Source organism: Cetorhinus maximus, chromosome 1 (assembly GCF_964194155.1).
Source record: "Cetorhinus maximus chromosome 1, sCetMax3.hap1.1, whole genome shotgun sequence".
Lineage (NCBI taxonomy): Eukaryota > Metazoa > Chordata > Chondrichthyes > Lamniformes > Cetorhinidae > Cetorhinus > Cetorhinus maximus.
The window spans coordinates 27,010,449-27,023,720 of NC_135879.1; the positions used below are offsets into that span (position 1 = coordinate 27,010,449).

A 13,272-nucleotide genomic window follows, 5' to 3' on the forward strand; every position below is an offset into this window, starting at 1 on the left:
TTAGGTTCTCAACCTTCCTTATCGGGGAAAAAAACAAATATTCAAACATTACCCCCCAAGTTGAAATACTTTATAAATTTATGTTGCTAAATTTCTACATTGGTAAGTGAAATAAAATAGGTTTAAAAATATAAAAGAAAAACGTAACTTCCTACTTACAGCATCTCCTGCTCGCCACGGATCCTGCTTCCCAAACCTTCTGCTCCCTGATCCTCCCCTCACTCTCCAACCTCAGAGTTGTGGCCTCTCCTCTCCCCGCACCCAGAGTTGCGGCTCCTCCCTGACCAACCCTCTGGTCAAATCTCCCACTCCCTGGCTCACCCTCTTGCCACTTCCATCCCTTGGACCTGCATTCCTGTTTCAAGATCCAATCCAAAGCTGGAGATCCAACGTTATGCAAGTGCGAGTCCCGACGGTGCATGACTGCCGAGCCGGGGCTGCTACAGAGCATGTTAATTTTTTAAATGCTCCTGCCTTGCTGTTCTTCTTGCAAGGAGGAGAAATTTTTTTTTTTTTTTAAATAAAACATGGATTGTAGCAGCCACAGCTCAGCACTTCTGCACCATCAAGACTCTCACTTCCATAACATCGGAGCTCCGGATTCAGATCAGATCTGGATCTTCAAACAGGAAAGCAGGTCCTAGAGAGCGAAGCGGCGAGGTGGTGAGTCAGCGAGTGGGAGGGTCAGCCAGAGGGTGGGTCAGGGTGTGGGGAGAGGCCAGAACTCAGGGAAAAGGATGGGGAGAGGCCACAACTGGGGGAGCTGGAGAGGGGGGGAGCTGGGGAGGGGGGGGGAGGGGAGAGAAACAGTGGGGAAGAGGCCACTCTAAAATGGTGTCAATCAGGGCTCACAGGAAACAACGTTAAAATGAACCTCGCGACACGAGATTAAGGGGGCCCATTAACTTAGCAACATTAAGGCAAAACAACATTAAATAAGAGCTTACTGTAAATAGAGTACACATTGGGAGTCTGAGCAGTACAAGTCTTTATGACCAAAGCCATTGAAGGAGTTTAAGGCTTAAAGTCTCCAGGCTGTAAAACAATCCACAATGATTACAAGGCTGAGCCAGTGATTCATCCTGTAAAGTGCAGAATTGTAAACCAGGTATTTCCCGTCGTCTTTGCTTCCATGCTCGCTTCTTTAGGCTAGGAGGCCTCCCCCAGAATGGTGGACCCTTCCACCAGCCTCCAATATTCGCCCTCCACCTGGACCCCTCCCTCTGGCCTCTTACACATTCTTGACCTTTTCACCGAGAACAGTTGGTGTGACATTGGCCAATCTTAATTTCTCTGCTCCTCTCACCCACTATAACCTGTCTCCCTCTAAATTCGCTGCACTCCATTCTCTCAGGTCTAACCCTGACTTGGTTATCAAACCTGCTGGCAAGGGTGGTGCTGTTGCAGTTTTTTGCTTTTACCAAACATTTCTACCTCCTTACCAAAATCCATAAACAGGACTGTCCTGGTAGACCCATCATCTCAGCCTGTTCCTGCCCAACTAAACTCATTTATTCCTATCTTGACTAATTTTTCTCCCCTTGTTCAGTCTCTGCCCACCTACAATTGTGATTTCTCTGATGCCCTACGTCATTTCAACAATTTCCAGTTTCCTGGCCTTAACTGCCTTCTCTTCACTATGGACGTCCAATCTCGCTACACCTCCCCCCCTCACCCCCACCAGGTTGGTCTGAGTGCTCTCCACTTCTTCCTTGAATGGAGGCCCAAACAGTCCCTGTCTACCACCACCCTCCTTCACCTGGCTGAACTTGTTCTCTCATTTACTTGTCTGACTTCCTCCAGCAAAAGGTGTGGCTATGGGTACTCGCATGGTCCCTAGTTATGCCTGTTTTTTTGTGGGTTATGTGGAACATTCCTTGTTCCAGTCCTACTCAGGCTCCCACCCACAGCTCTTTTTCCAGTATATCGATGGTTGTATCGGTGCCGCTTCATGCTCTCATCTGGATCTGGAAAAATTAATCAATTTTGCTTCAAATTTCCACCCTCTCTCACCTTCACAGGGTCCATCCTCAACACTTCCCTTCCATTCCTTCCCTTTCCCATTCCCATTCCACCTCACCTTCCATTCCGTCGCCTACAGCTATCTTGACTGCACCTCCTCACACCCTGCATCCTGTAAGGGCTCTACTCCATTGTCCCAGTTTCTCCATCGCATCTGTTCCGACGATGCTACCTTCCACAATGGTGCTACCGACATGTCTTCTTTTTCTCTCAACCAAGGATTCCCCAGCACTGTGGTTGACAGCGCCCTCAGTTGTGTTCGACTGATTTCCCACATTTCTGCCCTCGCCCCTTCCCCTCCCTCCCAGAACCATGATTGGATTCCCCTTGTCCTCTTTTCCACCCTACCAGCCTCAAAATTCCTCTGTCATTTGCACCACCTCCCATGTAATGCCACCGCCAAACAGATCTTCCCCTCCCATGTCAGCATTCCCGAGGGACCGTTCCCTCTGCCACGCCCTGGTTCTCTCCTCTATCACCCCCAACACATCATCCCCTTCCCGTGCAATCGTAGAAAGTGTAACACCTACCCTTTTAACTTGTCTCTCCTCACCGTCTGAGGCCCAAAACACTCTTTCCAGGTGAAGTAGTGATTTACTCATACTTTTTTTCAATTTAACATACTGTACTCACTGCTCACAATTTGGTCTCCTCTACATCGGGGAGACCAAACGGAGACAAGGTGACTGCGTTGCAGAACACCTCCGCTCAATCCGCAAGCATGACCCTGATCTTCAGGTTACCTGCCATTTTAATCCAACACCTTGCTCTCATACTCAAGTTTCTATCCTCAGCCTGTTACATAGTTCCAATGAAACCCAACGCAAGCACGAGGAACAGCACCTCATCTTCCGATTAAGCACTGTACAACGCCTTCTGGACTCAACAACTTCAGACCATGAACTCAGTCCTCCATTTGGATTCTTTTTGGCCAAATGCCAGCCTGTATCTTGCTTTCATGTTTTGCACACTTGTCTTTATTCTGCTACCAACACTTAGTCTGGACCAATGCTTTGTTCCTTTACTACAACCATTACCGCACCTTTTTCCTTTTGTACCATGACATCTTCGTGATTTAGCCTCTCCCGTCCTCTAACCTATTCCTGACCTTCCTTTGTTCTACCTCATCCTCCCCCCACTTTTTCGACAGCATAAAACCCATCACATCTCTCTCCTGTTCTGAAGAGTCATGTTGGACTCAAAACGTTAACTCTGTTTGGCTCTTCACAGGTGCTGCCAGACCTGCTGAGTTTTTCCAGCACTCTATTTCAGATTCCCAGAATTTTGCTTTTAATAACACTATCAAACTCAGCGCTGAACTCAACCAGAACACGGACAACCACAATTGTGTGTTTCGGAAAGCAGGAAAGTAAAAAAAAAAATCAGAAAGGAGAAGAAAACAATATATTGATGTTCCAGAAGGTGGCAGGATACTTACTCATAGCTGGACTGCAACATTCTATGCGCTTAATATTCCCATGGATCTCAGCACTCTGTGAAAACGCAAAAGCCAGGTGTTTTCCGACAAGGAAAATTTTTTTCAAAAGGTGGGGGAGGGGCAATCACTTTGACCTACTCATTCACTTACCTCCTACCGGGCAGTGTGGCTGCATGTTTCTTGCTTCCCCAACACACAGGAAACCAGACACATGACAGAAATATCACACAAAATAATTTAAGATTAATACAGATCAACCCTTTGCACAGAAGATTTGTTACTTTGACATCTGCTCATACCGAATGTGCATTGGTACGTCATTTTATTAACTATCAAAGCAGTTTTTGTAAGCATCTGCCAGAAAAACAAAACCGTTGTGAAAATGTAGGCGCATCCACTAATTTCCTTTCCCTCCGTTTTGGTGTGGCACTGAAGGGTGTGCGTTTTAATCTACAGGATCGGTTGCAAATGATTGTTTTTTTCCCCCCCATTGCTACAGCTCTTACCTGTTTCTGATGAATCTGTCTCAATCTCCTGTTCTTCTGCAACATCTTGCATCAAATAAGTTTCATCATCATAGACCAATATCTGTGCTGCATAGCCCTGGTCAAGCCTGGCACTGGGAATTGGCTCCACGATTACTGCAGGGTAGCCTGTACCCTTATCTGCCTCCTACAGGGCAAAGTATCACAAAACACAAGATAAATTGTAAAAATGCATAACTATAAATAAATAAATAAATAACATTGAATTGTTTGCATTCAGTCACTTAGTCACCCTTAGTATTTTCTGGCAAATCTGCCATTAATAAAACAACTGATTTGCGAGTCCCAGCACAATACGCCCATTAGCGACAGCAGCAGTCATGAAAAGAATGGCAGCCTCGATTTCTTCCCTTAGCTGGTGGTTCCTGTTTGAGCAACACTGACTTAGAGCCAGGCCCAGAGGGGGAGACACAAAAATGATCTGAAGGCTATCCTGTATTCTGTTGCTTGAATCACCTTCCAGTGTTTCTACCTCATATTCAGCCTTTGGACAGAACTCCAGCCCAACTCACCATCCATTTTAGCATGGAAAAGAAAACACTTTCCAAGTCCGATTTATTAATATTTGTGAAAAATGCTAACATTTCTTAAAAATTGAGTATCTATATTTTTTTTAAATCAACATAATATTTAAGGAGCCATGGTTCGACTTGGGACAGATACAAAACATGATCTAAAACAACGTCAAGGTGGTTCGAATGTCAAATACATCGAATGAATCCAACGGCCTGTAAAATTATTCCATTTATATCCAAGATAGTCTCAAATGCTGGAAGGCGATGGATGGGGGTTGTGGGGGGCGCAGGGCCCACTGTAGCCACTTGAATTTTGTACACTTTGAACAGCGGATCTTTCCATATTCCTTAAGTGATTCCAAATGTGTCCTTCAACTGGTCTCCACAAAACGGTGCAGTAAACCTCTTGGTGAGCTACTACTGGCTCCAGTACTCCTTGGCTAAAGGTGGGGGATGTGCAAATAAATCCAGAGTTCCTGATTCCACTTACCATCCAGTACCTCCTACTGAAAGTCCACGTTTGTGATGAACATCTGGCGACGACAGGATTGCACTATGCTATGCAGTCCTCCCAAGTTGAATAACCTGGAAAGACTTGCTCGTACACAAGGTACCAAGGAGTTGTTGGCACCCACGGAAAGGCACCTCCAAAGGAAACAGCATTTCAAGAGGTGGTGTGTAAATGGGTTCCCCAAGGAAAACTTGTCACACCCTGATTATGAAAGATCGGGAGCATGTTGGAACAGCAGCACCACCAATTTATTTATTTTTTGCTATGGCGGAGCCCATTTACTTCAGGTCTCCAACGTGGTGAATGTTCACCTGTGATTCTTGGCTTTGCCAACTTCACAAAGCAATTTTCAGTTGGCTTTATAAACAAAATGTTACATCCATTTGGAACAAATGGGTCATTCCATTTCCAACACAAGTCTGAACTAATTTTGTAACCTGACAATCAAAAGGTTTTCTAACAAATATTTGGAATGGAACAGCATCTCAAAAAATATTTTTAAACCATGGTTTTAGGTCTGAAAAATTAAACTGATGTTCTTTGTGTGCCACTACCAGAGTGTGGGACGGACCTTTAATCTCCTTACTAGACTGCAGTACTAATCCCCAATTACCAAATGCAAACAAGCCACAGCAAGGGTGGATAGATCAACCATTTCCTTCCAAGCCTGTCTGTGCTCCCCCAAAGATTAGCAGAGGCCTAGCAGCAGGTCACCTGCCTGCACTCGTTGCTGCTGGTTTGTGGCCTAGTGAGAAAATAAACACATTCATTTCCTCAAAACATTTCTACAAAAAAAAAAAAATCGGTTTGCTGCTGTTACTGTGCTATTCGAATTTAAAGAAAAAGTCAAACCAAGCCTGGGTTCTTGTCCCTGGTACGAGAAGAGCTCTAGAAAGAAGCACAGCAATTATTGCATATATTGGCGTTTTGCATCAGTCCTTCTCATTCAAATGGCTCAGTACAACACCAGGTTTTGTCAACCCTAACTGAGCCATCGAGGGAGTTATTTAGTTTATGCGGTGATGGTGGCACAGTGGTAATGTCACTGGACTAGTATTCCTGAGGCCCAGGCTAATTCTCTGGGGACATGGGCGGGGGAATTTAAATTCAGTTGATAAATCTGGAATATCGAGACGGTCTCAGAAACGGGGACCGTGACAACCATCATGGATTGTTGTAAAAACCCATTTGGTTCACTGATGTCCTTCAGGGAAGGAAATCCGCCATCCTTGCCTGGTCTGGCCGGCACGTGGCACCAGACTCTCAGCAACGTGGCTGACTCTTAACTGCCCTCGGAAACCATCCAGCCAGCCACACAGTTCAAGGGCAATTAGGGATGGGCAACAAATGCTGGCCTTGGCAGCGAAGCCCACATCCCGTGAAAAAATAAAGCAAAAACAAAAAAAAAAAATCACGAATGCTGACACAATGCAAACAAATACAAACCATTTATACTCCAGCACAATGGAAAGCTCACAGCACATATGTTGTATAAAAACTCCTGAACAAATTCTGGTGGACCACAACAGCCCAGAATATATAGTGGTAAAAATTAAATTCAGATTTAGTAGGCAAGAAGATTTACCCCCATTTGACGGCACCCTACAAGCTCACACAAAAACTAATAATCCATACAATGTTCAATTGGCAAAAACAAAGTTAATTCTTAGCTGCTGTACTACATACTTAGTAATGTGGAATATAAAGTAATGGAGAAGCCACAGTATTGAATGCACAGATACTGAACATTCGTGGTCCTGGCTTGAAAAATCAGTAAGGAAGGATACCACCTGCTTTCGCATACGCAGTATACTCTGACAGAGCAAAACATGCTGCCAGTAAAAACAGACACAATGGACAGCACTTCCACATTTCACCTCAATGCCAATTTATTAGGACACAAATAGTAAAAATAAAGAAGCTTCTATTTATAGAAATAAACAGAAAACTAAGACTGGACATACAGGATAAGAAATACTACAACAGCTAGACTTATTTTTTGTAGATGAGATTCCTTCTTTCAAAAAAAAATCACATTGGTATTTGTCTTTAGTTTGGGCTCCATTAACGTGCTCCATGAAAGACTGCTTGCAAGAGCTTGGATCACTATCCGTTTGAATTCACGCCATCACAGGAAGGGCTTAGCATCCTCTCAATATATCTTAGAAGTTTAATTAGTTATGTAAGCATAAACCAAAAAATTCTCATCCAAGGTGATTTCTGTTTAAACATACAAACGTGCAAATTAGGAGTCGGCAATTCAGCCCCTCCAACCCGTTCTGTCATTTGATGAGATCATGGCTGATTTTCACTGTGGCCTCAACTCCACTTTCCTGCCTACCTCCCTAGACCCTTTAACTCCTTTGTTAGTCAAGAATCTATCTAACTCTGCCTTAAAAATATTCAATGACCCTGCCTCCACCGCTCTCTAGGGAAGAGAATTCTACAGCCTCACAGCCCTCTGGGAGAAAAAAAAGTCTCCTCATCTGCATCTTAAATGGGAGACCCATCATTTTTAAACCCTGTCCCCTAGTTCTAGTCTCTACCACAAGAGGAAACATCCTTTCAGCATCCACCCTATCAAGTCCCCTCGGACACATTTTTTTAATGAGAGCACCTCTCATTCATCTAAACTCCAATGGACACAGGCCCAACCTGTCGTCATTAGTTATCATGGTTGCCTTATGAGTGCCAAGGTTCATTAGAATATGATGACATCTTATTTATTGGTATATAAAAGCAGAAAATGCCTCATTTATGTTTGAGAATAAATGTTTTCAGTGACAATGGCATCAAGTCTGGGTACAGTCTGAATACCAGGTCGAAAGTTTAACACACTGGCAATTCTGAACAGGACTCTTCCTCAAGAGAACAAAGGCTCGGACAAAGTGGGGAAAGTCATTTGTCGAGTATGTCGGAAATCTCGAGAATCCACCTAGTGAAGACATGTACATGCTGCCTCTTACAACGGTACAAAACGGGATGTGATTAGTTATTCAGTCCCGAGTTGTTGGAATGTGCCGAGTGTCTGGAAATGGGAAGTGATTTATCAGGGGATCTGATTTCTGAGGAGATCTTGGAAGGTTTTATGTTTTAGTGGGAAGAAATTGTTGTTCCAAGATCACAATCTGTACCGACACAGCGCACAGTCCCACATTTTTGGAAGGGAACTCAGGCACTGAAAGGAAGCTCTTACTGGACTTTGAATTTTCACAACTTCCCCCATCACATCCCCTTCACCCACCCATGTAACAAAAAAATAAACTGCTGAAAGAACCTACTCAAAAAATCTCCGCTGCTAGATTTTACTTAATGGAGGGAATAATTATTCCCTCCATTAAGTCTCCAATTGTTACCCTATTTTTTCATTGACCAATTTTCAAATTACCAGGACAAAAACTGAAATTGATTTGAAAAAGCGGAGTCATTTTGACAGACTACAAAATTCTGGAATCAACAAACCTTCCCTGCCTATACTCTTCATTTTGTTAGGAAAGGAGTGCAATCGATCCATTTGGTGGAGGGGTATGTAAATCAAGGGAGGAAATCTCTTGAAGCACATTGGTCCGCCTATCACTGTTATTAATGATGCCAGTCTATTTAGAGACTGACTATAGTGGTGCCTCTCCCAAACGCTGTTAAGTATTTCTGGTACACCGATGCTCAAAAAAAAAGAGTAGCATGAGCTCAGAACGTTAATATAGATTTGAACAACACCACAAACTAAATGCAGGACGTTGAATTACAAGTGCATGGAGCACCTGATGCCTGAACCTAGCTAGGCTGAAAACTAAAAGCACATTTTTAAAGAAGCATTTCTTTCCTCGCTAATAACATTGAAATGGTTTGAAATGTTGTTGAAGATATTTTGTAAATAAAGTATATTTTTGCAAAAAAAAAACATAAATTATATTATAAATACTGCAAAATATTCACCAATGCACAGCTTTGAGAAAAATTCTAAATGAAGATTTGTACATGTTATAAACACTGTCCAGAAGTATTTTAGAACGAATTGGGTATTCTACCATTCACTACTGCATGGCCTCTTGGAGCACCTCAGGCATTAATCAACGGAACAACCGTCTTTAAAACATTATTCATGCAGAGAAAGGCAATGAGAAAGAATGAGAGTCAAGTGGGAGAAGGCAGAGGCAGCTGCTTGTCGTTGATTTTGGCCACAAAGTAGTCCATATGTCAGTGTTTGGCATCTCCCTGTTCGGCATGGCTCAATCCAGGGCTGAATTTGAATCCTGGGTCCAACACATTCCATGGCACTTGATGGCCAGCATGCTAAAGTCCACTCATGAATCCTCTTGATTTCTAGCAGTAACTGGATTTAGTCAGGAGGAGATGTCAGCTCCCTGGTAGCTCCATTGGAAGACACAGTGGGGATGCTGCAGTGCTCAGGGGTTAGAGAGAAGTTGTTTTTGCTCTTGGTTACTCTCCAGCAACCGCTGCAGGAAAGCATACTATGTGAGCATCAACTGGACCCCACCCCACTCCACCACCCAATCGCCCCATCCCACTGCCAAACACCCAAGTAAAATAGCCTAGCACCCACTTTATAGGTCCACACAATAATGTTATTCCTCCACAGGGTATTCAGGGCTATGGAGATGACTATAACTATTTGTATTTTGCTGCAAATAGTTAAGTCAGCAACCTCCTAAGCTAAAATGTGTTCCGTTCTATCAGCAAATAGAAAGCCCAGACACACAAATTACCTCTCACGACCCCTGTTGAAACAATCGTGAGAAGGAAGAAAATTTGAAACCATAAATGGTTTCACAACATATTTCTTTCCCATTAAACATCAACAGTGGATGCACATCAATGGAAGCTCCGTTCAAATTTTATCAACAACCTTCTTTAAGCATCATAATGTAAACTATTAGCGTGCCCAAGTATGTACAGAAGTGCTGTTCAAGATTACAACAGAATTTCAATTATCTGCTGCAATGGAGGTCCCTCTCTACCCTTCCCCTTACCTCACTGGCATCAGAGACTGTCAGATAATCAAATCTGGCCCCATTACATAAACTTGACGGCGAACTTTACAACCAAAGCATTACCTTTTAGTCGGCACACAGAACAGCCAATTGGCACACAAGGTTCCACAAACAGCAAGGGAAACAATAACGAGGTCATCGTTTTTCTGTTGCTGCTGGTTGGGTGAGGAAGGTTGGCTCTTTGAATAGTAAGATGGGATCTTTTACATTCAGCTGAGGAGGTAGAGATGGAGATTTAATTGTCTCATCCAAAAGAAGGTGACTCTAACAATGGAGCTCTTCCTCAGTATTTTAGTGCAAAGCCAGGCTAGATTATGTGCTCAAGTCCTGGAATGGGGCTTAAACCCAAAACCTTCCGACTCAGAGACAAGTGAGTTTCTTGTGATTATTTTACATTTATATTCATTCTTGGGATGTGGGCATTGCTGGCAATTTTGGCCTTATACTGCCTAACCCTAGTTGCCCTTGAGAAAGCAGCACTAAGCCTTCTTCATAAACTGCTGTAATCCATGTGGTGAAGGTGCTCCCACGGTGCTGTTAGGTAGGGCGTTCCAGGATTTTGGCCCAACGATGATGAAGGAATGGCAATATATGTCCAGTTAGGAAGGTCTGTGACTTGCACACGAACTTGGATGATGGCATGCCCATGCACCTGCTGCCTTGGTGGACACTGCTGGTTGGAGAAGTATCACCAAGGAAGCCTTGGTAATTTAGATTACCCAATCAATTTCCCTGCATGTTCAGGTGAGACCCATTATATATCTGAGTTTGAAAACAAAATATTCCCAAAAATTGTCAGCGACCACACTTTGACTGGTCACAAATACTCAGACTCCTCCCGTAACTCATAAATGCAAGCTTAAACATCAGAGCTCCTACGAGTAGATTCTGCCAGTTGCTGCAAAGCCAGATATATAGTTAGCCAACTAGGCCAAGGACCCACTATATATGCAAAAATCAACTGAAAGGCCTCAATTCTATTTAAACTGGTTTGTGAAAAAATTAAGCCCTAACTCCCTTAAAAATACTGGTGGATAATAGTGCTAATAAATCCAGTCTGCTCTGTATATTACTCCATATTAAGAGTTAACCAGTTAGGAAAGTTAGTGGTTGTGCACTCAAGTACACACATTAGAAATGCACACAAATTGTGTTGTGAGGAAAAACATTTAAGATTCAATGCGCTCAATATATTCCAGAGGCTGACAGCATACAATATTCCAGAAATACAATTAGTCCTAGAACTATGTTGAAAAAGCATCAAGGTACATAACGGTTAAATAGGATAGAAGCATGGTATTTGTCAAAAAAAAAGAGGGGGAATGCCCCTTTGCTGACCTGTTGCTGCTGGTTCTCCATTCCATTACTGGTAAAGTCAAACACCAGGCCTCCACTATCCACCACCGCTGATGTCATAGCACATTCCCTGGGGCCTCAATGGGTGCTGTAAACAAACCTTCCTCACAGAACTGTGTGCTGCACTCAATGTCTGCCAAAACCGAAAAGACCCTTTCGTTGTGGGCACATATAGAATCATACAGCACTTAACAGAAGAAGTGTTCTTCAAAACCTAACAAAAAAAGACTGTGCAGCATAGAAATAAGTCCCCCCGGAGCACCTTTCCTTTCTGGGTCCCACTTTCTCAGCTTGAATTGAGGAGAATGTCATTCCAGTAAAGCAAACCTCTGCGAAAGGTAACTGGTACCTGCAAAAGAACAAGAAAAGCAAGTTAATTTAATCAGCTTTCGAAGACCACTCACAAAAAGAAAAAGCATAATAAATTTTTAATGTCATATTTTTTAAATTTGATGTCCTTGCGGTTATAAGACTGGAAACACACAAAACTAGACACTTTCCATATCTAAACTTTATTTTAATCTAAAAGGATTGGCAGTATTGAGCGTTGTTGAAATTTATCGCCAAGTTGAGTGAAACACTATTTATATTTTATATCTGAACTGATTTTTTTTTTTATTTGAAAAACAACAGAGGGCACCAGTGAGTAGACTGCCCGCAGGTCACTGCAACACTACACAAGCTCTGCGTTGAACCAGCAAGGGCTTCATTCGGATCAGATAATTGATAAAGGTTGTTCCACTTCATCAATGTTCTTTCACACAAGGTTAAAACTTCAGTGGTGCTGAAGATTAATACACGCAGTGCTTTTAAAAAAAAAAATACAGCCCTCAAAACAAATTTAGGGAGAAGCCATAAATTAGTTCTGCACTGTCAAATTTTATAATTCCTTTTTTGTATTCTTTCATGGGATGTGGGCATCACTGGCTAGGCCAAAAGTTTTATTGCCCATCCCCAATTGCCCTCGAGAAAGAGAGCTGCCTTCTTGAATCGCTGTAGTCCATGTGGTGTAGGTACACCCACAGTGCTGTTAGGGACGGAGTTCCAGGATTTTGACCCAGCGACAGTGAAGGAACGGCGATATATTTCCAAGTCAGGGTAGTGTGTGGCTTGGAAGGGAACTTCCAGGTGGTGGTGTTCCCATGCATCTGCTGCCTTTGTCCTTCTGGGTGGTAGAGCTCACTGGTTTGGAAGGTGCTGGCTAAGGAGGCTTGGTGAGTTCCTGCAGTGCATCTTGTAGATGGTACACACTGCTGCCACTGTTCGTCGGTGGTGGAGGGAGTGAATGTTTGTGGGTGTGGTGCCAATCAAGCCAGCTGCTTTGTCCTGGACGGTGTCAAGCTTCATGAATGTTTTGGGAGCTGCACTCATCCAGACAAGTGGAGAGTATTCCATCACACTCCTGACTTGTGCCTTGTAGATGGTGGGCAGGCTTTGCAGAGTCAGGAGGTGAGTTACTCGTCACAGGATTCCTAGCCTCTGACCTGCTCTTGTAGCCACAATATTTATATGGCTGGTCCAGTTCAGTTTCTGGTCAATGCTAGGCTCCAGAATGTTGACAGTGGGGGATTCAGTGATAGTAATGCCACTGAATGTCAAGGAGCAATGGTCAGATTCTCTCTTGCTGGAGATGGTCATTGCTCAGCATTTGTATGGTGCGAATGTTACTTGCCACTTCTCAGCCCAAGCCTGAATGTTGTCCAGGTCTTGCCGCATATGGGCATGGACTGCTTCAGTATCTGAGGAGTCACAAATGGGGGCTGAACATTGCTAAAGAGAGATGATTGCAGAATCACAGAAATGCCAGGACAGGTTTGGTTTTGGATCAAGATCGTGAGGCCAGAGAACAGAGTAGTTCCTTTTGCTTGATTAA

The 13,272-nt window shown here is 43.4% G+C and overlaps 1 protein-coding gene across 6 annotated transcripts in view; it reads right to left on the minus strand.

Annotated features, from left to right (window-relative positions):
* Positions 1-13,272, minus strand: part of LOC144678843 (ETS-related transcription factor Elf-2-like) — a 106,131-nt gene that overhangs the window by 52,181 nt on the left and 40,678 nt on the right. For 5 of the 6 annotated variants that reach the window (XM_078538841.1, XM_078538833.1, XM_078538859.1 and 2 more), the window contains exons 2-3: positions 11,382-11,748; positions 3,967-4,132 (exon numbers count right to left, since the gene is read on the minus strand). In XM_078538841.1, the coding sequence (XP_078394967.1) occupies positions 3,967-4,132; positions 11,382-11,459 (244 nt within the window). In that variant the 5' untranslated portion in view covers positions 11,460-11,748. Of the gene's footprint in view, positions 1-3,460; positions 3,516-3,966; positions 4,133-11,381; positions 11,749-13,272 lie in introns of those variants that run through there. The other variant, XM_078538867.1, reaches the window with a different exon arrangement.